The following is a 26,672-nucleotide window of genomic DNA, read 5'->3' as shown; positions in this document are numbered from 1 at the left end:
GCCCTGCCTTAAACTGGGTGAATTGTGTGACTTTTAAAATCACGAAGGAAAGATGAATAAACTCCTGACAGAAATGACTGAGCGCAGGTTTTACGATCCCGCGCTATTTCTCGCGCACCTGTTACTAATTAGTGCCTAGGTAGAAGCGGCATTGGCGGGGAGTCAGCTGATGAAACCTCGTGCGAGCTCCGCCCCGGGGGCGTGGTTATGGAGATTGCTGCAGAAGCTCTGGCATCAGTGCTGCAGTGAGGGCTGATGAGCTGCCTACAGTCCCGTGTGAGTATTCAGGAAGGATGGACGGGACCATTCATTATGGGGCAGGGGGAGGCTGGCTGTTTATGAATGATTGTTCTATCTCCAGCACATTATGTGATGCAGACACTGATTATAAAAGGTTTGTAGTGAGTGAGAAGGTCGATAATGCTGTCAGGAACTTGTGCACTAGGTCAGAGATATATTCCTTAGCGTATGAATGTGTAACACAAGGTGTGTGAAGTGTTCTTTTTAGGAACCGGTTTACTTGCTGGTTACTGTAGTGCATCACGTCTATCTGTCTATTAAATGCAGAGCTGTTTCTAGGTGTAGTTTATTGCCTTGGAAGAAACTGCCCCTTCCGAATTGGAGACAGGGGAGTGTATGAATGGTCTTGACTAAAATATTACTTCCCTACTTTCACAGAAGGTTACCCCCTCCCGGGGCAAACATGGCTTGTATGAGAGGTGCACCCCTGCTATGTGTTCTGCTGTTTGGCTCTGTTGCAGTGATCAGCTGGAACATTGTAGCAAATGTTATTTACTATTTTGCTTTTGCCCTACTTTTATATACCAAGAAAGCGTGGGTTAGTCACTATTTCCATTTGCATTTGGGGGCCTCCAAATGGAAACCTATACGCATTAAAAAGCGAATACTTAAGGAATCCTGCAGACCCCATAGACTATAATGGGGATTGTGTGGTTTCTGCACGAAACTCGAGGAGAGAACCAGTGTCTTGCAAATCCTTAGATAACCACTTTTTAATGCGTTCAGTATTCCATTCAGGGGGGTCCCCAAACGCAGATGTGAACCGAGCCTTACGTTGTAGTATTCTGATATGGATAAATCTGTACCAAAATGCAGTGATTCTCACAAAACTGTACCGGCATGCCAGTATTTTGTAGCAGGTGCAGAAACAAAACTAATCACAAGTTTTGACTGCAATGTGTGGATGGACTGTTATTAGGTCAATAAAAGAGGGCATATGGCTATTGGTTGGCCTCTAAATTACTAGGGTATTACGACATTAGAAGGAACCAGGACTGCGTGATGTTCTTTCTGCAGCTAAATTTGTAAATGTTTTACTTTTTGGAATCTGGATCACCTCTTTATCTGCAAATACTTTCACAGCAGTGCTAAGCGCTCACTGTTCACTTGTACAGCCTTTGCGTAGCTTTATTTTACTTGCTGCTCCTTTTATCACTATTTACATCCATTCAATCGGTGGACAGACTACATTTTCCATGATTCATCTGCTCATCCTCTCCACTCTTCCCTGCATTGAAATCACAAGTAATAAATGGCTCCAATGTCTCAACCTCCCCCAAAACAAAAGCAGCAAACCCAAAGAGTGAGAGTATGGAGATGAATCATTGGAAATGTAGTTTGTGCACAGATTCACTACATGTGAATAAGTGATATAAGGAGTAGCAAGTGAAATAAAACCAAGCAAAGGATTCATAAGGGAATAGTGAGGATTTAGGAGTGCCATGGATTTATTTGCAGATAATTTTTGGAAGTTGGATAACCCCTTTAACTGCCAGACCAATGGTGGATGACTTAGGCCAGGGCTACACACTGACTTTGGTTTTGATGGCCGCTGTGAATCCAAATATCGTCACTCTGCAATATAAGTGAATGTAAACCATGACTCTGCTGCAAAAAAAAAAAAAAAAAAAAATGTATTTATATATTTCCCCATGAAAATTTGTGTCTCCTTTTGCTGAGATATTCATTTATCTCACAATATGTAAATGAGTTATCTGGAGCACTGAGGGCAGATCTATTGCTCAAAACTTCTACAACCCACTCTGCTGTAATACTACTTGTTTGAGTGACAGGGCTGTGGAACTATACTGATGTCTAACCTGGTCCTGTGTTCTAGCCAGTGTATGGGTCCATTCACACAGAGGAAAATGGTAAGGAATTTGGTGTGGAATTTCAGCACTGAAAAAAAAAGCAAACCATTGACTTCAGTGGGAGCAGAAAAAGGAACCCATTGAAGTCAATGGGAGGCTTTTTTTTTTCAGCGCTGAAATTCCACACCAAATTCCTCACCATTTTCCTCCATGTGAATGGACCCTATAGGAGCGCATTCACGTAATTGAGTTTCAGCTGTGCAACTCTGCCTCCCATACTGTCCCGTGTGAATGTGCCCTTAGAACAGTGTGGAGTGTAGCAGTTTGGAGATATGGATCTGCTTGTTTGCATATTGTCAGATAAATGTGTACTATATGTAAGCAAGAGAGGCACAAATTTTCGTGGGGAAGGGTATTTCTTTCAGTTGAGCCTGACCTATGTAACTGTTTTGCTGGTTTAAAGTGGTCTAATGATATCGGCAAATAAAACTTTCTAGTACATAATGAAAAGTTATACAACTTGAATATACTTTGACCAAGACATGGGCAATGCAATTTTTCACGATGTATACAACTGCATATTGGAGAGATCAACAGCACACCAACTCGAAACTCAGGGACTCTTGCTCTGATCTTGCTCCACCAATGTATGCAGTATCAGGCTCCGGCCTATGCCCGAAACCCTCTTTATATACTTCACTGTATACTATAAGTGGAGAGGCATCAGATAACCAAGATTGTTGCATCTTTTGATTTGTAAATTGAGAGAAGCAACAAGTATTGAGAAACCATAGGGACATCCTGATGAGAGAGGAATTAGGCTGTGTAGATTCATGATAACATTCTGATATGGACAGACAGAACAGGTTAGTGTATAGCTACTTATGGAAGAAACTGAAAGAGATGTGGATCAAAAAGGTCCAGGTATGTACCAATATGGCACTTGCAAGACGTGCAAATTAGTGCCTCTTCTTTGAGGATGGGGCACTGTGTGGCATAAACGCCATGGTTTGGCTGCAGTGGGAAAAAATGTGGCGTTTTACTATCACTGCAAGGTGGATGAGATTCTAGCGAATCCCATTCACACATTGTGAAAAAATACACACAGCAGACACCCTGTAATGTCAATTATACCTATGGAAATGCCGGCAGTTTCCCTATAGGTATAATTGAAGCAGAAAGTCCGCAGAGGGAATCTTTGTAGACTTTGTGAAAAGCGCTTCTTTAAAGCACTAACAGCCGAATAGGACAGTATTCTATAACACAGGCATGTTATGGAGCCCAGGAAAGGTGAATAACACTGTTTTTTCAATGTTTGATCACCTCCTCTGGGCCTCTGCTTATTTTACTTTGGGGTCTCTTCAGACCCCAGAGTATAATAGCAGTTTTGGTTCGGACAAACCTGCAAATATTGTAATAACAGAACTAAAATAATCAACGTGAATAATTGCTGATAATTGCCAGTTACTGTTACATTGGTATTTTGTTAGATCAGCAGTTTGTGTTCTATCACTGATATATGTATGGGATGATTGGCATTTCATTCTTCCTTGTATACAGCAACACCCTTACTCCCTAATTTACATATGGGTCATTGATTTAACCAGTAGTATATATTAATAGCTTCTTTGTTTTTTCTCACCTGAATATATTGCCTTTTTTTCCCAATGAAAATGCCTCCAACACTGAGATTAATTTGTTTCACAATATGCAAATGAGCATTCTGGAACCCAGAGAGTGACTCCAGACTGCCACTCCCCACTCTACTCGAATACGCCCCCTCCTACCTCCTCTCCCTCTTCGTTGAATGACAGGGCCACAGAGCTTTGTTGAAATCTCACTTGGCCCTGTGTTCTCTTGTTTGAGCCAGCGTATTAGAACAGTGTGGGGTGTAGCAGTTCAAAGCAATGAAGCCACCCTCGGTGCTCCAGACCGCTCATTTGCATATCATGAAATAAATTAATATCTCAGCAACGGACAAACAAATTTTCATGGGGGGGGGGGGAGTTAGCCTGACCTATCTCAGACTACATGCACATGTGTGATTGTAGCCAGGCCGTGATGGATGGCACATGAGTGACATCTATGTGCTGCCCATACTTCCACAGATGTATTTATTCAGCAAGCCTGAACTAAAAAAAACTGTGAGGAAGATTCACCAATGCATTGTTTAGGCTTGTCAGAGGCAGTCTAAAATGTCAGATTACAGTGGCTCATTTTAGATCCTAAATTTGGTGTATTTTGAGCCTGTCTATTATTAGAAGGGACTATTTATAAGGAAGAGCTATAATAACTGAGGTAGTGATACAAAGTCTATTAGGTGGTGCAAAAGTGTTATTACTGTTTTGGAGGTAATATTTAAATTGGGGATTGGAGGGGAAACAAACTCGCCTGTCCCCCAATGCTCCAGTGTTATCTACCGCCAGAAGTCCACGTCACACATGATCACTGAGGCAAATCAGTGGCCTCAGCAAAGGCCTTTTTCACCGCCTTAGCAAAGGCCTTTTTCACCGCCTCTGCCTAATGTGTGTGTAATAAAAATAAATATTTATATCCAGGGCAACTTCTTTACGTAATGATAGTGTGAAAATGCCCTAATAGTTGGTCCAGTGTCCTCAGGGTAATTCAGCAGTGCTTTCCTCTGTAAAATCACTATGGGAAAAACCCACAAAACAGGTGTTTTTTTTTTTTTGTTTTGTTTGTTTTCCCTTTGACTCACTTGCAGATTTATTTATTTATTTATTTTAAACCTTCCTCATATTTTAACCTTTTCAGCATTTTATGAGAATTGGAATTCCATCAACACTGCTGTAAGTGCTGAACTGTAAATCACTACATGTTGGCCACTATCAATCTCCCAGCAGATAACCCCTAGTGTGTCCCCAGCTTAATGCTGATATGGCTACTTAACCTCAAGTAACTGCAGGGGCTGAAATGTTTCTCCTTCCTTGTCAAAACATTCCGCCTAGTACATTGTTGCTTAGATTGTCCTTCAGAATAGCTAGTGGTGTAACCTTCCATGTTTACTTTCCAACCTCTTACTGGCTTTCAGCATGGATTTTAAATGGGCTTGCTGTATTGGCTTCTCTTGTAATATGTCTTCTAATTCTCTGTTGTTTACCAGCTATATAGTCTCATCGTGGATATATTATTCATGTCATGTAAAAACAAACCTTCTTGACACTTCTTAGGAAATGCTGAAACTATTTGTAAGCTTTTTTTTTTCCAGTGGAATCTAATTTTACGTTTTGCCTCAATTATAATTATTTTTTATTCATTATGTTCCTTTCTTGGCAAACTGAGTGTATGATTTGAATCTCCTAAGTGCTTAAGGTGGCTGATCAATTTTAAAGGGATCCATCATTCCAAGCCTAAAACTAGAGTATACTTCACATATAAAAGGACATGTGGCTTCAACCTCTTCGTGTCTGAGACTATGATGGCAGTCTTGAAAGGTGTCTGTTATAGAGATCTGAACACTCACGCAACACAGAAGCAAATGTGACCTTAAAGGGGAACTTTGTTTCAACACATACCTATCGAACTAGGCTATTAAGGCGTGAAGTGATCCCAACAGTCACACAAATAGCTTCCACCACGTATGGCAGATGAGACACCAGTACACCCAAGCCGCTCACATCTGTGCCCTCTAGTGCAAAAGGGTAACAAAGCTATGTGGTATTTTCTCTCTTCAGTATTATGGAAACAGTACAGTACTTACAGAAAGAAAATGCAATAAATGTCACACAAGCTAGTCTTATAGAAAATAAAGACTTCTTACAAGTCTGTAATGTGGAGCTCAACAGAAAGTTAGACAGTCTACATCTCCAAGTATCTGACCACGTGGGTTTTGGAAATCGCGGCGTGTCTGTACTGCAGTTTTTACTGCAAAGTGGGAATAGGATTCGCTAGAATCCAAACCACTTTGCCATGGCTGTAAAACGCCACGATTTTTTTCTGCAGTGTTTCTGCCACGGGAAAATCACAGCGTTTGCGCCCTGTGGGCCCCCAGTCTTAGGCTGAGGTCTCACATTGCGGAAACGAAGCTTTTTTTTTTTTTTTTTTTTTTTTTTTTTGCTAAAGTTAGGAGTGGATTGGATAGGAATGGAAAATATAAAGGGATCTCTTAGAGATTTCTTTTCTATTAAATCCACTCCTGGGTTTAGCTAAAAAAAAAAAAAAAAAAAGCCGCAAAATCTGTAACAAAAAACTTTCCCCGCAACGTGGGGCCTTAGGCTGAATTCCCACATTGCAGAAACGCAGTGTTTTGTTGTGCATATTTCATAGTGTTTTTATAAGTCAGTCAGGTGTGGCTTCTAAAGGAAGCTCCTAGACACTTCCCTTCTGTTAAATACACTCCTGACTTTAGCTCAAAAAGCTGCAGCAAAATCTGCAACAAAAAAATACGTCATTTCAGAAACTAAAAGTGAATGGGATTCTATCTAATCCATCCACACACTGCAGAAAAATATCTTCAGCGCAAATACTGCGATTTCAGAAACTGTCATGTTTTTGTAAATCACAGCATGTCAGTTATATCTACAGAAATGCTGGTATTTTTCGTATAATAGGGACAGAAACTCTGCAGACTTCCTTTGAAAAGTGCGGCGGGAAAAAAAGTGATGTGTTTCCACCATAATTTTTTCTGCAGCGCTGTTTTTGGCTGTGGCTCACTACGTGGGGCCTTAGCCATAAGGAAATTTCTGAAACTGTCCTATTCATCTGAATGGGACTTGCACTTGTTTCGAAAGCATAATGATAAAAGTGAACCGGGCAGATATTCAGCCGGACTACATTTTTTGAAACAAATCTGCCATGTGTGAATTTGTTGTTAAAAGGATTGTCCAGGGGAGGTGTAAAATGTTACTTCCTATCTGTAGCACTCCTTTATCTGCTGGTGATGTCTTTTCTGTCTCGGACCTGTAACTGCTTTCACATATGTCACAGGTTCCTTACCCGCATCCTATGACTCTGCTGATCAGCCTCTGCCATCATGTGAGCCTCGGGGTTTTTAGCAAGACAACCCTCGTGGCAGACAGAATATAAGGACAGGAGATTGGTGGTTCTATCTATCTATTTATTTTTGTTTTTGTACACTCTATGTAAATTTTACACCTTCCATAGGTTGCTCTAATTCCTGGGCAACCCCTTTAACAGGCAAATGCTTTACCCCTCGTTCACATCTGTGTTTGGTAATCCATTCGGGGGAGTCTGCATTGGGACCCCCCTGAATGGAATACCGAACGCATTTAGAAGTGGTGTGCAGAGAAAGCACATGGACCACATAGACTATAATGGGGTCCATGTGCTTGCCGCCGGATTTTCCCCCCTTGGCTTATACTCAAGCAGTCAAGCAGAATTTTTTTCTTTTTTTTTTCTTTTTGGGAGGGGGTCTATGTCCAGCCACAATAGTAATGTATAGAATCTCCTATAAAATTGTGAAGAAAAAAAAAAGCTTTTAAGAAAAAGTTCTAAATCACTCCTTTCTCTAGAATAATATAGAAGTAGAAAATTACTGTGACACACATACCCTTCATTCAGTAGACTGGGCACTTTCAGACACAGGGATACCTAATGTGTATCTGCAGTGCCCCTGTTCTGTTGGGAAGGGGTTAATAGGAGCACTGCAGATCCCCTATATTCAGCCAGGCTGAGTTCCAAGTTGGGGGGAAAAAAGCCCAGTCCTCAAGGGACCAGGGAAGGGGCAGACAGACAACCAAAACACCCCCTCCCCTTCACCTGTACTCAGCAACTACTTCACCCAAAAACGCCAACCATTTAAATTTTTGAAATTTTCCAGTAGCTGCTGCATTCCCTCCACCCCCCTCCCCCCTACCCCACACACCCCTTCCTCGGCTTATACTCGAGTCAATAAGTTTTATTTGTGATAAAATTAGGGGTCTCTGCTTATATTCTGGTCGGCTTATACTCGAGTATATACGGTACTTTCCTCTCTGCATGATTCATGCTGGCAGCACGTGGCAATCACACAGACCCCATTATGTCTTATAGGCTCTGTGTGCTTTCTCTGTAGACCGCTTACAAATGCGTTTTGGTAATCTGTTCGGGGGATTCCCATGCAGACTCCCCAAACGGATTACCAAACGCAGATGTGAACGAGGTGTTACTGCTTGTGGTCTGAACATTCAGTATCTCTTCTTTTGTATAACGCTGATGTTGCAAAAGTGAGATGGCAGAATGTATTTCCTCTTTTATATTTATAGATCGGTTTGTAATACACTAAAGCTTAAACAGGGTTGTTTTTTGTTTTAAAAAAAAGTAGTTAACTCAAGAATGACTGATCTCACCAGAGTATAAAAAATTAGTGTTTAATAAATAGAGAGAATTCTTAGCTGTGATTACAAGTGATGCAATAGCTCACTGGATGGGGGAGGGGCATTATATATATATATATATTAGGGGCATTATATATAAGGCACTGATGTATAGCCATCATTCAATGACTTCTAGGGGTGCTGGACATCTTTCTCATGATTCCAGCCAAGGCTGATTTAACAATAGCCCATAGAGCTTTTTTTACAGTACCTGAGGGGGGAGGGGCTTCCTGAATGAATGGTTAACTCATAACATGACCATCTATGGTACAGGAATGTGAAGGAATGTTTATCTACTGATCAGTAACAGAATCGTATACAAAAACACAGGTTGATCAGTATTACATTAACCCTATAATGTTACATCATTCAGACACAATCATTTTGTGGAAAAAAAAACACATTGTGTTATTCTCACTGGCTTTGCTGCATATTCAAGGGACAGTGGCGGATGCAGGGTTTGCGGGGCCTTGGGCAATTGACTTTGGCGGGGCCCTACACGCAGCGTGCCGCAGCAAATTAGGCCCTGCCCACTTTTATGTTGACTCCGCCCATTCTCATTCATTTTTCATGTGATTCCACACAGTATAATCCTCCTACAGTCCCCCGTAAATTATATGTCCCCCCTCCATCTCTCCCCATTTTCATGTACACCCTTCATCTACCCCTAGTTTCATGCCCCCCCTCTATCTCTGTCCCCAGTTTCATGCCATTCTCCCCCTTCATCTGCCCCAGTGTCATGCCATTCTCCCCCCTTCATCTGCCTCAGTGTCATGCCGTTCTCCCCCCCCTTCATTTGCCCCAGTGTCATGCTGTTCTCCCCCCTTCATCTGCCCCAGTGTCATGCTGTTCCCCCCCTCCCCTTCATTTGCCCCCCAGTTTCTTTGGGCCCCCTCCATCTCTGTCCCCAGTTTCATGCCGTTCTCTCCCCACCCCCTTCATCTTCCCCAGTGTCATGCCGTTTCCCCCCCCCTCCCCTTCATTTGCCCCCCAGTTTCATGGGCCCCCTTCATTATGTTCCACCTTAACATTTAATACAAAACAAACACTTACACTCACCTTCCATCGTTCCCCCCAACGCGCCTCTCTCTCACTCCAGTCACATACGCGATGCAGGAGCTGTGACCTCAGCTCCTGCTTAGCTGCAGCCCCGGCTTGCGTGTGTAAGCGTGATGTGATGACGTCATCGCGCCTACACACGCAAGCCGGAGCTTTAAAGCAGGAGCTGAGCTCACCGCTCCCGCTTTAATCGCGATTCAGCTCATCGGCGGACGGACGCCGATGAGCTGAAATTGTGACCGGCAAGTGCCGAGGGGCCCCCAGAGGCTCTGTGGGCCCCGGCACTTGCCCGACTATGCCAAGCTGACCGGGACCATTTTGTTAGGGCCGGGCCGCGGGGCCCCGCTAAGCGCGGGGCCCCGGGCGGTTGCCCGGCTCGCCCGGCCCTGGATCCGCCCCTGTTAAGGGATCAAACTTGGAGGCCCTTTCACTACCTCCGCCAATTCATGTGTTTTGCATCTGTTAATAGCCGCCGCTCCACTGATTTCAGTGTACTTGTAATTTTTTTTTTCTCTTACCCTACCGTTCCTGAGCCAGAAGCTCAGTTAGTTTTGGTGCCAGATGTCCTATATAAGCTCTGTAATGTCAGGTGGGCGGTGTCAGGCAGGGGGTTTGATTCAGAGCTCCAATGAGAGTCAGCCAGTGTCAGAGCTCAGAATCACACCCCTTGTCTGCTCCTGCTTGACCCCGCCCTCCTCACAGTACAGAGACTAAATATCATATCAGACACCAAAACTAACAGCATAGATTTCACAGGAATGGTGTTGGCTAGAGAGAAAATTACAACTGTTCCAGAATCATTGGAGAAGCACCTATTAAATTATTTAACCCCTTAACCGGAGAAATTTGCCTTCCAAACCCCATAACTTTATTTTTCTATTTACTAAGCCATATTGGGTCCTATTGTTGGATATATTTATTTCTTTGTCACATTGTAATGTTTCATATCATCTGTTCATGTAAAGTGCTGAAATATGTGTTGATGCTATATAAAACTTGTGATTGTTCTTATTATTACTAGGCACTAATCTTTGTGAGACATTTTTCTTCTTAATGGTGCCATTTATTATTCTGCACAATGTAGTGGAAGTTGCAAAAAAAATAAATTCAGAATGGGATGGAGCTGGAGAAAAAATGCATTTGTGCTAATTTTTTTGCAGGCTTCGATTTTACAGTATTCACTCTGCAGCCAAAATGACATGTTACCTGTGTTTTATGTTTCGGCACGATTCTGGGGACACCAAATCTGTATAGTTTGCTTTACATTTTAACCCCTAAAAGTCACCATATTCTGACACACACTTTTTTTTTTTTTTTTTATTTATTTTTTTAAGAAGCATGTAGGATGGGCATTTTTGGACACTGGGATACCTAAAGTAATTTTTAACTTTTTATATGTATTCTAGGGAAAGGGGGGCGGGGAGTAATTTGAAATTCTAAAACTTTTTTTTTTGCTTTGCATTTAATAACCCCCCCCTAAGGTACCTGAACCCCATGGGGTCTGATCACTAATACTTTGTATCACAGTGCTAATGCATTGCAATGTATTGGCATTTGTTTGGCAGGCTGCGTAAAGCAGTATGCCATACAAATGAATGGCAGACAAACCTGAGAGCCTTCAATAGGCTTCCAGCTGTCATGACTGTGGATACCGATCCTGGATCTCGCTCCAGGAACTGACGATCACTGGCAAAATGGCGCCTCGGTCAGAATTAGCGCCAAGTCTTTGCTGTATAATACAGCAGCCACCATATTTAAATACTCAACATCCACAGTACTATTACGGAGGATATCAGTAGGGGGTTGAGGAGTTCGACTTGTTGGATGTGGTGAAAGGTCCTCTTTAAGGCCGGGGCCCCACGTGGTGTAAACGCTGCGGTTTGTTCACAACTGTGTAGTGGATGGGATTCTAGTGAATCCCATCCCCACAGTGCAGTAAAGTATGCACAGCGGACATTCTGCGATTTCCCAAATTGTTGCAGTTTTGGAAATTGCAGAATGTCAATTATACCTACAGAAACCCTGGCGGCTTCCTTATAGGTATAATTGCAACAAAGTCTGCAGAAGAAACCTCTGTAGATTTTCTGTAAAAGGCGCTATGGGTAAAACAGTAATTCGTTGCTGGCGTGGTTTTTCCCACAGTGCTTTTTTGCTGTGGGGCTCTAGCCTTACAGTTCCAACAATAAAGGGGTTGTCCAGGCAAAATTGGACAACCCCCTTTTAACTTTTAAATCAGCCAGTGGCAGTAAAAAAACTAAATGTGCACTTGCCTGTCCTGATTCTTGGGTGTTTGCCTGTCATGTATTGGTTCTTCTACTCCAGCGGCTTTTTCCGGGTCTTATCCAGAGTTCTGCTGAAGCCTCTGCAGGCCTCAGGAAAAAGACCTGTGATGTCACAGGTAGTGACATTGCATGCTATTCGCTGATTGACCTCAGCGAAACTCTGGAAGAGACCTGTTCAGCAGAAGGACTGAAACACGCCGGGAGGAAACCGGAGCACTGGGGACAAGTTAGTGTGCATTTTATTATAATTATATCCCCCCCTCCCCCCCAATGCCCCCAGCTTATTTAGAAGTTAAAGGGGTAGTAGTCCATTGTTGCCTGAACAAACCCTTTAAAGGAAAATTGCTCCTAGGTGACTCAGCATAGAAAAATGGCAAATATATAGATGAATACACTACAAATTACACTAGGAATCTTTTTCCCAAAAAAACTATAATCAGACTGCACTGTATTTTCCAAGTGACAGGTTCCCTTAATAACGTCTTTGTCACAGAAATAGTACAACTCCTTGCTTCTATTGTATTTTTATTGGTTTCCTTTAGTTATCAAAGCTGACTAACTTTACTCTATATTAAACTATGTATATAAAGTAGAATCTATCCAGTCTAAATAGATATGGGTCAAGCACACAAGCAGTATACAGATATGAGCAGTGTATACATATGCTAGAATCACTGTTATGATAGAACAGCAGTAATAAAATATGATTGTGCAGTAACACATAATGGTGTAAATAAATTATGTATAGGAAATCCATATATAGCGCATATAAATAGGATTGATAAAACTTAAGATAGTCGGGAAGTTAAATCCCTAGAGTGAACTGTAGCTACGTGCCCTGGCACAAACGTCAGAAAAGGTAGTAAAAAGGCTGGTTACATGACAGAAAGTGGCCAACATGACCACCTGATCAGCAGTGATGTACTTGAGAAGATGAGGTCTAGGCCCGAACTATCTACCCGTGTGATTTAGGCTGGGTTCATATCACGCTTTTACAGTGCAGTTAATGCTTCTGTTTTGATAGAGGGAAAATTGCCATAGAAAAGCCATCGGTTTTACATAGACGCCAATACAGCTGTCAGATTTATTTTTTGTTTTTCAAAGACAAAAGCATATTGTCTCTCTTTTCTGTCCTGCAAAAAAGCTGGACAGACATTGAAGCCTATGTAACACAGACTGCAGACAGACCAGCTGTATCTTCAGGTGTTCTCTGAAAAGCAGAACTGAGCAGGGTGCGGCTGAGCGTTTTTAGCGTAATGCTCCATTTTATTTATGGACCTTTAAATGAATGCAGGTCTGTGAGCAGTCACTTATAGAGGTATTTTCTAGAAACTGCATTGTGCGTCGATTCGCTTGAACAGGGTGGCACCATGGAAAGAGTTTGTAGCTCCTCCATTGTTTGACCCATTGGGACAGTTTTATTAATATGGTCTAAAAGCAAAACTTAGTTGCCCACAGTAACCAATCACAGTGCAACTTTCGTGTTTGAGGCGCAGTATACAAAATGAAGGCTGCACTGTGGTCGCTATGGGCAACTAGGACTATTTTGATGATATGCAGTTTTAATAAATCCAGACATGTCAAATCACCCGGGTTTCCTGGGAGTTTCTGGTCACCCCATTAATAGTCTTTCATCCGGCTACCATGTGGTGTTGATATTTTTGTAAGTATCATCCACTTTTCTGTTGCAGTAGATAACCCTGGTTTACCAAACAGGGTTTGCATGGCTACTAATATGCTGCAAGCTTGTTTCGCGTGGACCCAGTCTAAGGGTAAGTTCAGACAGGTTTTTTGGACCGGAACCTGAGGCGGAGGCTACGTCAGGTTCTGGTCCAAAAAGTGGGTAGCCACAACTGAAAACCGGTGCACTGCAACGGCATCCAGCCGCATATTCCGCTCCGGATTAGGCCCAATGTATGGGCCTAGTCCGGAGGAGGGTGTGTCTTCAGGCCGAATCGCGAGGCGAAACTGCCTGAGGAATGAGCACATCGCTTCTTGGTTCAGGAGCCGGAACAAAAACTCCTGAACGGCTCCCATTGATTTCAATGGGAGCCATCTTTTTTTTAGTCAGGATTTTGAGGCGACTATGGCTTCAAAATCCTAACCAAAAAAACTGTGTGAACTTACCCTAAGGCTATATTCAGACGACCTAGGTGGAAAACGGCTGTGAAAAAAGTAAATTTTTCTCAGCATCTTGCGCCCATGGGCACCTGTCCCCCATTAAAACATGGACGTCTCATGGCCATTGATTACTATCATGTGAATGTAGCCGAAGTTCTTCAGCACATGGATGCATTTTTAAATGGAGAAATAGTTGAATGTAGCATGTTGTTCTCTGTAAGCAGCCATTTCAGGCTGACTTGAATCATCTACAATGACTAAGTCCAGAAAAATGTCTACTTTATCTTAAAAACAAAAAACTAAAAAAGAGGTCTTGAAACCTTCCAGAAACCTTTTCCCACGTATTTGCGAATTCTATTAGCAGCTCCTATTTATACACTTTTACTTTGATAAGTTGCAGAGTGGTAGAAATGGAACATTCCATTATATTGTTTTATTATCATGTTTATATTTGCAGTGAAAACTTTTTAACTTTTTTAAAGATGTCATCTAGCCTCTGCCTTTGTTATGAGGTGACAAGTGTCTTCATTGATTTACTTTCCGGAGTGTCTCTTCCGGATAGGTTTGTGGTGGTAGCATCAGACGTTGGCAGGAAGAAAGACATTTTTTCTCTTGAGCAAAACGGCTTCCATTAACCCCTTCTGAAAATGACTGAATTTCTGTTCTGCTTCAGTTGCTGTATTGGAGAGCAGCCACAGCCGGTAGGTTCAACATTTTTTACTTAAAGTGAATTCTAGGATCCGAATAGTGATCTGTATCTGATAGTAATGGAAGAATGTATAGTTTAACTATTACTAGTGACAACTTTAACATGGAGCTAGATGTCCTTCTCTGTCCTTGGTGACACTGTTATGTTATGTTTTTTTCTTTTTTCTTTTATGTGACTTTAGTCTGGGAAGAGTTAATATTTAGACTAAAAGTCAATCTGCTTTCCTCTTGCTCCATGTATAGTTAGCTAATTTAAAGAAGCTTGTCAGCAGTTTTATGATCACGGCAGCATGGATCTGATCGGCTACCATAGTAAATTAACTAAATTAATTAATTATGAGTTGCTTTGAAATGCTATGGCACTTCAGACAAAAACCTTCTTTTAATGAGAGCTATGATCGGGATGAAGTGTTCACTGGATTGGATTCCCTATAGCAGGGGTAGGCAGCCTTCAGCACTCCAGCTGTTGTAAAACTACATCTCCCAGCATGCATACTTGCTCTGCTGTTCTTGGAACTCCTGTGTAAGTGAATGGAGCATATTGGGAGTTGTAGTTTCACAGCAGCTGGAGTGCCAAAGGTTGCTGATCCCTGCCCAATAGCTTCTCCTTGCCCAGTTTGAGTGACTGGTAGGACTGGGCAATTGTGACCTAAATCAAAGTTATGGTTAATTGAACATTTTACCTTGATAACTATTATTTTAGGACCTTCCCCTTTTCATGCCAAACCTGCTATAATGAACTCAGATTATCTACATATTATCCTTATTACGCTGGGTTCACGCCAGCGTTCGATCTCTGTTTTCAGGTTTCCGTCTTCTGCATGCAGAAGACGGAAATCTGTCATGCCGAGTCCGGCCGTGTGCGTCGGTGAGCTTTTTATGCTCTCCGCGGTGAAAACTTTTTTTTTTTTTTTTTTAAACCGGACACAGAGTACTGCATGTCCGACTCTGTGTCCGGTTTTAAAAAAAAAAAAAAACGGTTTTGCTGCGGAGCATATAAAACTCTCACCGGCGCTCATGGCCGGACACTTTTCAAGCCCATTCAAATGAATGGGATTGAAACATGCCAGCAGGTTTCAGTCTCCTGCCCTGTTTTGTGCAGGTAACGGAAACCTGCAGAACGGAGTGCCGGACGCAGATGTGAGCAAGCCCTTAGCGTACGGTTAGATATATATTTTGCCAATGGATGCTCTCATTGATTATTTCAATTATTTTGCAAAATCACGTCCATTAATTGATTTAGATTCTGATTTTATGATTATTTGCCCATTGCTAGTGACGGGTTTCTATTTTTGCTTGCATCTACAAAGGGAACTGTCGATTTAAGCCAGTAGGGAGAAGCCAGAAAGGCTATTCCAGTTTAAGCAAATGATCAAGACTGCGACAATATGACAAGTGTCTTGTTTGATATAATTTTTCTAGAGGCGCAGACGAATTGATAGAAGTATGATTGGTGAACCAATGAATTTTGTACACACTGCTCATGTAGGATCAGGAGATTCCAATGCAGGATTTGCGATGGTAAGTAAAATGCCAGAATTCAGTAAGTACATTCATAGCTGCCACTAGTCCTGGATTTGTCCAGATGTCTCAGTAACAACTAACAAATTTGTCTTTGGCTGCTTCTTTTTTTTTTTTTTTTTTTTTTTTTTTAAACAAATGTAAAGTTAGTATGAACGTGCGTTGTGAAAGGTCAACTAGTTTGTCAATTGCTAAATTTGTGGTTAGTGTTCATATGATGAGTGAATTTTTTTTTTTTTTTCCTCTAATCAGGGGTGTACAATATTGGTCTTGTACAAGTAGTAAAAACTATGTTCTACTTAGAGGACCTTTCACCACCTCCACCAACTCCAATTCATTGCGTAATAATTCACTCTCCATTCCACTGATTCTAGTTCACTGGGTATTTTTTCTCTAGCCTCCACTGTTTCCAAGCAATCATTTCTGCACAGTTATGCTCTGTCAAATGGGTGGTCCTAGACTGGACCAGAAAGTCATAGGGACAGTCCACCTGACAGCAGGGAGCATGATTGTGCTGAAACTAACAAATGCTTGCTTGGAAACTGAAGGGGCTACAGAAAAAATTCCAGCTGCTCCTGAATCTATGGAACAGCACCTGTCAAAGATTGCAAAGTTAGTGGAGGTAGTTAAAGGTCCTCTTTAAGACTGAGGCCCCATTTTGCAGAAATACAGATTTAGCTGCAGTTTTTTGAGCCAAAGCCTAGAAGGCTACAAATGGAATAGTAAAGGTGTAGGAAGTACTTCCACCTTCTGTTCAATCCACTCCTGGCTTTGGCTCAAATATACCATAGCAAAATCTGCAACAAAAAAAACCTCAACCTAAAGCAGATTGCACACAATTGTGTGCTAATCGGCTGCTGCGAATGAATGGCACAGGCGGTGCACAGGGACACGCAGATATTACCTGTGTGCCAGCCTTGCTTCCGCAGCCCTTTTCAGTCAATGAATGAATGAACTGTCAGCCCACAAACATGATGGTCATGTGTATGGATCCCTAGAAATGTATTTTGGAACTGCAAGATTCATTCAAGTCAGTAACCATGCCATGTAGGGGCCTTTACTTGGAGTAGAAACATACTTTAGAAGCCACAAGCTAATGCAGAGAGGGTCATCTTTTAATGCCTATGGAAATTGGCTTGAAAGTGCATCGGAATGGGGCCTGAATTCCCAGGCTTGCTTACAAATCACCATAAGTGATCTAAATATTCTCTAAAATTGCTGCCCAGTGCCCCCTCCCTTTAGCAGGGGATGTTTTCTGCCTCTGCCCTCATCACAGTGGTCTGTAGGCACACTTGGAGAATCAGACTCTGTCCCTTATGCACTGAGGCTGGTTTGTATAACTATAAAAAAAAACATGATTCTCTGCATTGCTTCTTTGGTTTATGGCCTCAAAGGTATGTTTTTGCACCTATTAAAGCCCTCTACAGGGCACTGTTCATTCGAGTGTTATTTTGGACCAGACATACTCCCTTTAAACAGTCTAAAAACAGTTTTGTTTTTTTTTTTCTTTTTTAATAAATCTGCCCTATTGACTTCTATGGGTGAGTGCTCTAACCATGTACAGAGGGGGAAGTGGGTGAGCTGTAACCTCGCCACATATCAGTAGAGGATCCTGTGTTGGGGTGCGTCCAAGCTTTGTTAACCACAATCTGATTGCTGCAAATTGCTACTTGAAACAATATCAAATGCAGTACAGGTGCAGCTCAGAAATGAGTGGTAATGTACATTCACACGATTTCTGGAATTCAGCGCACTGTCTGCTTTCCCTATATGAACCCTGTTGTTGGGGATATCGGTGCAGTTAATTTCGGCACCAATGTCTCCACATAGCCAGAAGGGTGGGCTGTGAGGAACACTCCTTACTGTACTCTTCCATAGGCTTGTACTGTCGGAGAGGGGAGGGGGGGCAGTCCTTACAGCCCAGTGATGATCATGCTGAAATTAACGCACCCATACCTCCAGCATTGAGGTTCATACCATTAAAAAAAGGACAGTGTGCTGAATTAAGCGCACTGTTGGCTTTCTAGTGGTGTATAATACCGCACATTGATGAAGACATGAAAGGTCCTCTTTAAGTGAATAGGGCTATTTCGCTGTTCTATGCACAGTGGGTGAACAAGAGTGTTGCTGTGCATGCAAAAATATACTAACAAAATGCTGCTGCCATGGCTGGGTTCCTTGCAATCCTCAAAAACATTACCAGCATTGTGCTGCTACCCAAATGAGACCATATTGCAGCTCTTCATGGTGGACAGAAACTCTAGATCTTGTTGTTGCATATCCAGTAATATGCTATTCTCTTACCTCATTAATATAACCCCACAGGTTATGTCATAAATTTATGGAAGATGGGGAGGGGGATGCGCCACCTTTGCGATCCCGACTTATTGTGAATGTAGGTGATCCCTAATGGTGCAGAGAATGATGCGGCCACCCATCTGTGTGGATCTCTCAATTCAAGCCTATAGAAGTTATGGAAATATCAAGAAGCTTTTGGCATGCTAAGGCTAGGTTGACATCTGCATTGGAGTCTCTGTTGCAGAGTCCTTCAAAAATCGGTGGAGCAAAAAGTCCTTTATGGACTTGGGCACATAGCATTATAGCAGTATATTACTTGTGTTACTGTTGTTTACGTTATATATGTGATACAGGTCAGTTCTAAGGCCAAGGCATGAGGAATAATAATAATAATAATAATAATAATTTTTTTTTTTTATGGTGTATAATGTTCAGAATGACATTGTATTTTAGGCTGGATCATTTCAAGATCAGATGAAATCAAAAGGCGGCTATACGCCAGGGATTTCAGATGTGGCACTTTAGCATTTGTAAGTATATTACATACATACATATTCCTGTATATTTAGTATGTATCCCATTCAATCGTGCAGACTCTAGATTATCCTCATTATCACAGACTAGTACTATTGATTCAGTAATAACTTTTTTTTTTTTTTTTTGCTTACATATTTGAAAACCTGCCACACAAGAAGTTGTTACACACTGCAACTATGTAATTGTTTCACAGCAGGGAATGGTAGAAAAACTATCGATATAAAACGTAACTTTTATAACTTACTGGGAGAAGAAGCTCGCACCAGATATAGTCGATACAATGCGCTCCTCTTCCTCACTGGGCAGGTACCCACTGGTGGTTATTGATCTGTGATCTAGAAAATGTTTACAGTCCATCTCTTTATATTGTAGGGATGTTGGCGAGAATATTACTGGAATGTACCCCCTAGACCAGGGGTGTCAAACTCATTTTCACTGGGGGCCACTTCAGCCTCACAGGGTACCTTGAAGGCTCAAGGTTATTTTAGACGTGGGGAGATATTGGTGCTAAAAATAACAGCACCGATATCTACTGCTCTGGGGCACAAACTAGGAAAACCGACAAAGCGCTGAATTCAGTGCACTGTTGGCTTTCTAGCGGTATATAAAACAGAAGTAAAAGGGGGGGGGGGTGGAGGTACAACTCTCAACAGATGCAGAGGATCTGCAGCTGCTGGGGGTTGTACTTTTCATTAGGGAAGTTCAAAGATTTGGGGGTAAAATTCAGTGTGTGTGTCTGTGAGTACTTACCCTTTGTTCACATCTGTGTTCGGTATTCTGTTTGGGGAATCCGCATGGGAACCCCCCTGAACAGAATACCGAACGCAACTGCAAGCGGTGTGCAGTAAAAGCACACAGAACTCCTAGACTATAATGGGGTCCATGTGCTGGCCGCGCGCTGCCCACAAAGATCATGCGGACAGGAAAGTAGATTGTGAACTACTTTCCTGTCCACATGATCCATGCGGAGATCTGGCAGCAAGCACACGGACCACATTATAGTCTATGGGGTCCGTGTGCTTTCACCGGCACACCACTTGCAGTTTTGTTCGGGGGGGGGGGTCCTCGTGCAGACTTCCCTGGGCGGAATACAAACGCAGATGTGAACGAGGCCTTACCTGCCACCTTGCAGCGCACTACTGGTCTGGGCTAACTCTTCTCTGCAGGATCCTGCTGCTGCGCACAGCGTCAGTACGTCTTGACGCTTGCAGAAACAAGCTGCAATTTTATTGGTTCCCACGGCTGCCTGTCAACAGGATCAAGGGGGGGGGGGGTGATAGTAATAATTAATAATAATAATTTTTTATTATTATTCTGAGACCCATGACCAATGCATTGACAGCTTGGCTCAAAAACAATTGCTGGGCTGGATAAAACAAGGCAAAGAGCTGGATTCGGCCCGTAGGCCTTGTTTGACACCCATGCACTAGACTTTTACTCTGGGAAGACGTTGTGTATAGGGGTTATGCTACAAGTGACAGTTTAATATGAGGGATTCTGTGCTAAATGCCCATTACATTGATCGGTTAGGTCACTGACTTTGTCTCCAATTGATCAGAGAGGCCTTTAGACAGACATATTTTTTCACCGCACATTTAGCAGCTCCCAGTCATATAGGCTTTCCAGATAGAGTGAGTGTCCTTTGATCTTCACATATATTTTATCTGGCGGACGTCCATTTTTCACTTAGATACTCTTTTAGCATATTGATTAGTAATAAAAGTTTTGTTTTATATTGATGGTTTTTCTACCATTCCCTGCTGTGAAGTGATTTTCGAGTCTCTGAATAGTTACTGACCCTCTATGAACTGACAGCAACTATGTAGCAGTCATTTTATAAGGTCTTAAACTCTCACAATAGATGATTTTCGTCTACTCCCTGCCTTTTAAAAGCCCCCCCCCCCCCATTCACAGAGCCATAGGAGGGCTTATTTTGTGAGGGACAAATTGTACTTTGTAATGGTACCATTTTATATTCCATACAATGCACTGGGAAGCCGTAGACAAATTCAGAATAGGGTGGAGTTGGAGAAAAACTGCCAATTTCCATGACTTTCTTAAGGGTCTTGCTTTTATTGCATTTATTGTGCAGCTAATATGAAATGTTATTTGTATTATGTGGGTTGTTATGATGGCAACACCAACTTTATATAGTCTTTCCACCCTTTCATTTCTGATCTGTTTATGCTTTTTACAATACACTGCAATGCATTGAGTTCTATTACAGGCTTCCTATATCACTCACCCGTTCTCAATCAGAAAGCATACTTGACTTTAACCCCTTATATGCTGCTGATGCAAGAATTAATGTTTTCTGTTAATCTCTTTTCTCAAAAAATAAGTAATCAAAAAGTCAGATCTACCCACAAAATACAAGGTCTCATAAAGTTGCATTGAAATTAACTGTAAGAAATTATGAAAGTGGGAATGCAGAAAAGGCTACTGTTACTGGTTTAAGGATAATATGTTAGGTTACTAAATGGTTAAAATGCAAGAAAGATGTGCCTGCTATATTTATATGAGCCATAAACTATAAAAATCTGCAAAAAAAAAAATTCAAGAGGGTTTTTACCATTTAATGTGACTGGTAGGGGGTTAATGAGTTGCCATACATATTCATTACTAATGTTGTCTCTGTACTATATGTTGGCTGTCAAATACTGAAACCTGACTGAAAAGAAGCCCTGGATAGTCTGAAGAGCTCTCTGACATCTGAGTGCGTCCTGATAAGATTTATACCACATATATTCATGATGGCATCTGATATATTTCAGAGGAGACTTGATCAGAAACGTGTTTGCACTGAAGACTGCTCTCCAAAAGAAGTGTATGATGGAACGATCGGGTCTCTTGGAAATCATTCAAGCTTCTGATCCAATAATTTACAGTACTACTAAAAATGTGAAGTGTCCCACCTAGCTTTTTAACTGGCACATGAGATTATAAATGCATGGCACTTGTAATCCCTGTTCCATATCATGCTATGTTCCTTTATCCCCTATCTAGCTTTCTCATGCTATGTTACACCGTTCCGTTGGTGTTTTTGTTTCGAATGTTTGATGTTCTTATAGGTCAAGGTATCATATGTATATTATCTAGATGGACACTTTTTTTTTTTTTTTTCCCCTCTCTCTTTAGATTTGGTTGGTATAGAATGGTATTACAACTTCCTTTCTCAGTATGTGCCATGACAACTCTTCTATGTATAGCACAGCAGTGAAAAGACAACATTGTTCTGATGGATCAGTGACCTGGATTTTTTTTAACTATAGTATTACAGAGACATGATGGGTCAACCTTAGCCTCAGGACTTTTCAATGCTTGAAGGGAGTTGTGCCTTGCACTATGTTACAGGAAATCTGTCACCAAGTATATGGTGCCCTCTTCTGAGGGCAACTTAGAGTAGTGATAACTAGTTTTGTCAGCTATATATACCTGTGATATATATTTGATGGAATGCACAGTTTTGTTGCAGCCCAAGGAGCCAAGAGTCTCCCTTCAACTGATTGACAGCTTATCACTGTGTATAGAGAGAGAGCTGTCAATCAGCAGTGAAAACAATGAATGACTATGAATATAGAGGACTCCTGCGTGATGTCAGCTCAGTAACTAATTTACAACTTCACAGGCTCATATAACTTGCATAACACTATTTCTTGCTGCCCTAGAGAGGACAGCCTAAAGGTGGTGATGGCAGATCTCCTTTAAGTAATCATCTCACAACATTCCCTTTGTATCTCCTTTTTACACAATTTTATTTTTCTATGGAAATGTTCACACAAATTGGTACAGATCAGGTACAGAATGAATAGAAAATGAATGTTTAATGTAAAGAAGCCATTTATTATATGGAGCTCTGATACTTCTGAATACGAAGTTTAGTAGTTTAGTTTGGTTGCGATTTTGAAGCCTTTTCATCTTTCATTGTCTGCATGTGTCTCACAGCTTTAAAGGATTGAATAGAACTATTTTTAATATGTACACTGTGTGTGCATTATTTGAGAGTCTACATTGACTGCTAATGCAAATAAAAGGTATTTTATTTAACTAGTCTATTGTATTCTATCTGTTCATATTAATAGGCGAAACCAGGCCAGTTGAAAACCGTTTACACTATACATTTGACAGTGTAAAAGCACTGTTACCCTTGCATATTATGAATCGTGTGATGCATACATGGTGTCTAACAGGGGTCCCTGTCTGAAAGCCATCAGTAAAAATGATTGTGGGAACTCACTATATAGTTGCATGCAAATATTATCTGACACACATTCTTAAAAAAAAAAAAAAAAAAATCACCAACATTCTGTGTGTTTTTGTGTTTTTGTTTTTTTTTTTCTTCCTGGTGTGGCTTTCTGCTTGGTTCTTGCCTCTGTTTTATTGTTTTATTAGAACCCAGTCAGTAGTCTGCCTGGCTCTTTCCTTGAACTGTCACCCCTAGATTAGGGAGCTGTGAGGGTATGTGCCCGCACTGCAGCAATAAGACTCTGTATAATGATTGGTTATGGGGCCTCTTCAATGGGTTTGAGATGAGGCCCAAAGAGAGTGGATACTGGTTGGCCTGACTCTGCAGCTAGATGTCATCTCAGCTGCCCAGTGTGTTGACAGTATATAAAAATAACCTGGATAGTTTCTTAGATCAGCCCAGTGTATTGTATAAATGTATGAAGCATAATGCATGTACTGTGCCATAGCAGAGCAAGCTAGAGGCCCTCCAGGGGATTAACATGTGAGCTAATCTGAGCCTGTGTATATATAATTCATAGGTATGGTATCTTCATCTTTTATGTGAGGAATAGAATAAGTGATTACAGCTAAGAATACCTTCTAAATAACAGATCCAACTAAGCAAACACACTCTGTAAATCAGAATCCTCATAAGTGACTACAAATGAAAGCATGGCATGGCTGAATCAAAAGAAATTTCTGAGAACCTCTGACAAAGCGTTTGCCAATACTCATCTGGCTGGAAAGGATCATCAAACAATCCTTAAAGATGCCAACCCTATACACCTAACCTGCAGTGTTCCATGTACCACAGTTTTTGCAGCTGAAAAAATAGTTTTTCCATCTTGTCACCTGTTTTTGGCCATCACAAAAACTGGCTAATATCAGAAATTTCTATCACAAAAAGAGGTCAAATTGACCAATTAATTTCCAAATGAGGTTCCAAACAAATTATAATAAAAGTATATAATTTATTAAATACCAATACATAAATAATGTCTTATTACCAGGAAGGTGGTGGTGGTGGGGAGATATAAAAATATATACACATTTAAATAATCATGACATGGTAGGGGGAGTATTTGTCCAATGATAATGACCACTGGGATGTAACCAGAATATAGTAAGAGTGAGATGTTATAGATAATTACGGTGGCTGAAAGAAATCCTTATACCCTGTTAAAGTGTAAGTCAATCAAATGAAGGTGAGGAAATAATGAAGATACAAAGATGTTGCAAACTAGAGGAACATAACCCACAATACAATACAATAAAAGAAAAGAAACAATAAAAAAAAAAACATATACAGGGAAGAGGCGATAATCCACCGAATGTGGAAATGTTACAGCAATTATACAAACAAGGTTACATCTCTAGGCATAAATGGCAGGACCTCACCACATATGTTGGAGCACACCCCGACGTGCGTTTCGCCCCCCCCCCCCCCCTTCCTTGGTAGAAGTTATAGGTATTGTTTGCTCAGAAGTCAGTTATTGAAAACTGATGTTCATGCCTTCTTTTGCACCATGTTTGTCATTTTGTACTCTTTTGACAGACTGATCTTGCCTACGTTTGGTCCATAGGCTTATTCATATTTGAGTTCCACCCTGGAAATGACTAATAACTGGTGGAGTTGACTCTTTGTAAAGCATGTGAGGTGTTAGAATCTATCTAAAGAATTTCTAATGAATTGGAGAAGTGCCAGTGTATTCTCTGGAACAAAGTAGTAAGTCAAAACAGGAAATGTTACTATGGATTAGTAGATTGGCACATGAATTGGCTTAGGAACCTACAAACTATAAGAAGGGTTGGATAGCCTGTTAAAGAACCTTTTGGAATAAATGTTGAATGCATGGTATGGAGCGTCTTGGTGATGATGCTAAATTGTAAGAAACTCCCCCTCTGATAGTACAAGGCTATGTTACATTACAGCTGGGGTGGGCGTTCCTCACAGCCCAGCGATGACACTAGGCTGTAAGGTCTGCCATTCCCTTTTTTTTTTTTTTTTTTCAAATTAAATGTAGATTGTGAGCACCACATAGGGCTCGCAATGTTCATTTTCCCCTACCAGTATGTCTTTGGAGTATGGGATGGGAATTCATGCAAATATGGGAAGAACATAAAAACTCCTTGCAGATGTTTTTTTTGCCCTTGGCAGGATTCGAACCAAGGACTCCAGCGCTGCAGTGCTAACCAATGAACCACCGTGTGGCCCCTAAGGTTTGCCCTTTTGACAGTGGGGAGCTATTGTGCCAAAATTAACAGCATCTGGGTACATATACCGCACTTTGAGTCTAATATTTGCCAGATTTATCACATTGACTGACTGCTGGATGATAAATCTGTTGTATCTTTACATTGTCTAGTCTAAATTTATACCACCTTTAAATTAGTAGGATTTTACAACACCATCTTTGTGTATCGTGGTGCATTTAAGCCATGCTCCCTTTGAGTATCCACACCTACATGTCTAGCAAGCTGAAAAGTTTATCCCAAACTAGATGTCAACATATGCCACATATCATAGTAGAGTGTGTGTAAATATATAAAATCACTTGCTTGGGTGGCAGTTGTACATACTGTGCAATACATGTGTAGATTCTAATTTGGTAACTTGACAGTGTCTGCTCTATGGTTTTTATTCTAGATATGGTGTTTTTCTCATTCTTTATAAGACTTAGAGAATGCCAGAAAAACATGTAAAAAAAAATGTAGTGAATATAAATAATTCTGAATGTGCTTCATGCAATACAATGCATGAGTCTCAGGGACTTTTACCAACTTCTGCATTTGAAAGGGCAGCTTGATATCACCAGTACCAGATTAAGTAAAACTCTAAGCTACAGTATACGTAGAGAAATACGTACAGAAATAATTGGACTGCTGCGATTTGCAAAGCTGCAACGGCTTTGCAAATCGCAGCGTGTCCGTGCTGCGATCTTTTCTGCAAAGTGGGTATGGGATTCGCATGAATACCATCCACTTTGCCTGCACTGTACAACGCCGCGATTTTTCCCACAGCGTCTCCGCTGCGGGCAAATCGTGGCGTTTACGTCCCATGGGGGCCCGGCCTTAAAGAGGACCTTTCACCACTTTTGGGCACATGCAGTGTTATATACTGCCAGAAAGCCGACAGTGCGCTGAAATCAGCGCACTGTCGGCTTTCTGGCAGTATATAACACTGCATGTGCCCAAAACTGGTGAAAGGTCCTCTTTAAACAGTTGAATATTACAAGGTTCGGGCTTTAGATTTTTGGTATAGATAAATTGATCTAGGCTTTTATAGCTATTGCTAGATTTGGAGTCAGGAAGGAATTTTTCCCTGATATGTTGCATTTGGCATCAACCTCAAAGGGTATTTTGTATTCATTTATTTTTTTGCCTTTCTCTGGATCAGCACTGCAGTTTTACAGGCGAGTAGAGATGAGCGAACACTAAAATGTTCGAGGTTCGAAATTCGATTCGAACAGCCG

The 26,672-nt window shown here is 41.3% G+C and overlaps 1 protein-coding gene across 2 annotated transcripts; it reads left to right on the top strand.

Moving 5' to 3' along the window:
• The first annotated feature begins 195 nt into the window (after positions 1-195).
• LOC142203004 (CDC42 small effector protein 2-B) lies at positions 196-22,093 on the top strand. 2 transcript variants are annotated; one of them, XM_075273422.1, is made up of 5 exons: positions 196-276; positions 14,471-14,609; positions 16,039-16,137; positions 18,889-18,965; positions 21,747-22,093. In XM_075273422.1, exons 2-4 carry the CDS (start codon positions 14,556-14,558, stop codon positions 18,958-18,960), a joined length of 225 nt encoding a protein of 74 aa, XP_075129523.1. In that variant the 5' UTR covers positions 196-276; positions 14,471-14,555; the 3' UTR covers positions 18,961-18,965; positions 21,747-22,093. The 2 variants fall into 2 exon arrangements, with proteins under 2 accessions (XP_075129523.1, XP_075129524.1); XM_075273423.1 differs by having other exon boundaries at positions 230-276; positions 14,391-14,609.
• The last annotated feature ends 4,579 nt before the right edge of the window (positions 22,094-26,672 follow it).

Source organism: Leptodactylus fuscus, chromosome 5 (genome assembly GCF_031893055.1).
Source record: "Leptodactylus fuscus isolate aLepFus1 chromosome 5, aLepFus1.hap2, whole genome shotgun sequence".
NCBI lineage: Eukaryota > Metazoa > Chordata > Amphibia > Anura > Leptodactylidae > Leptodactylus > Leptodactylus fuscus.
This window is presented reverse-complemented; position numbering and strand designations above follow the sequence as displayed.

Coding starts and splice junctions, on each gene's coding strand:
- LOC142203004 (XM_075273422.1), top strand. CDS start 14,556: ATGACTGAATTTCTGTTCTGCTTCAGTTGCTGTATTGGAGAGCAGCCA. Junction 14,610..16,038: donor TTGGAGAGCAGCCACAGCCG/GTAGGTTCAACA, acceptor TAATTTTTCTAG/AGGCGCAGACGAATTGATAG. Junction 16,138..18,888: donor CCAATGCAGGATTTGCGATG/GTAAGTAAAATG, acceptor ATTGTATTTTAG/GCTGGATCATTTCAAGATCA.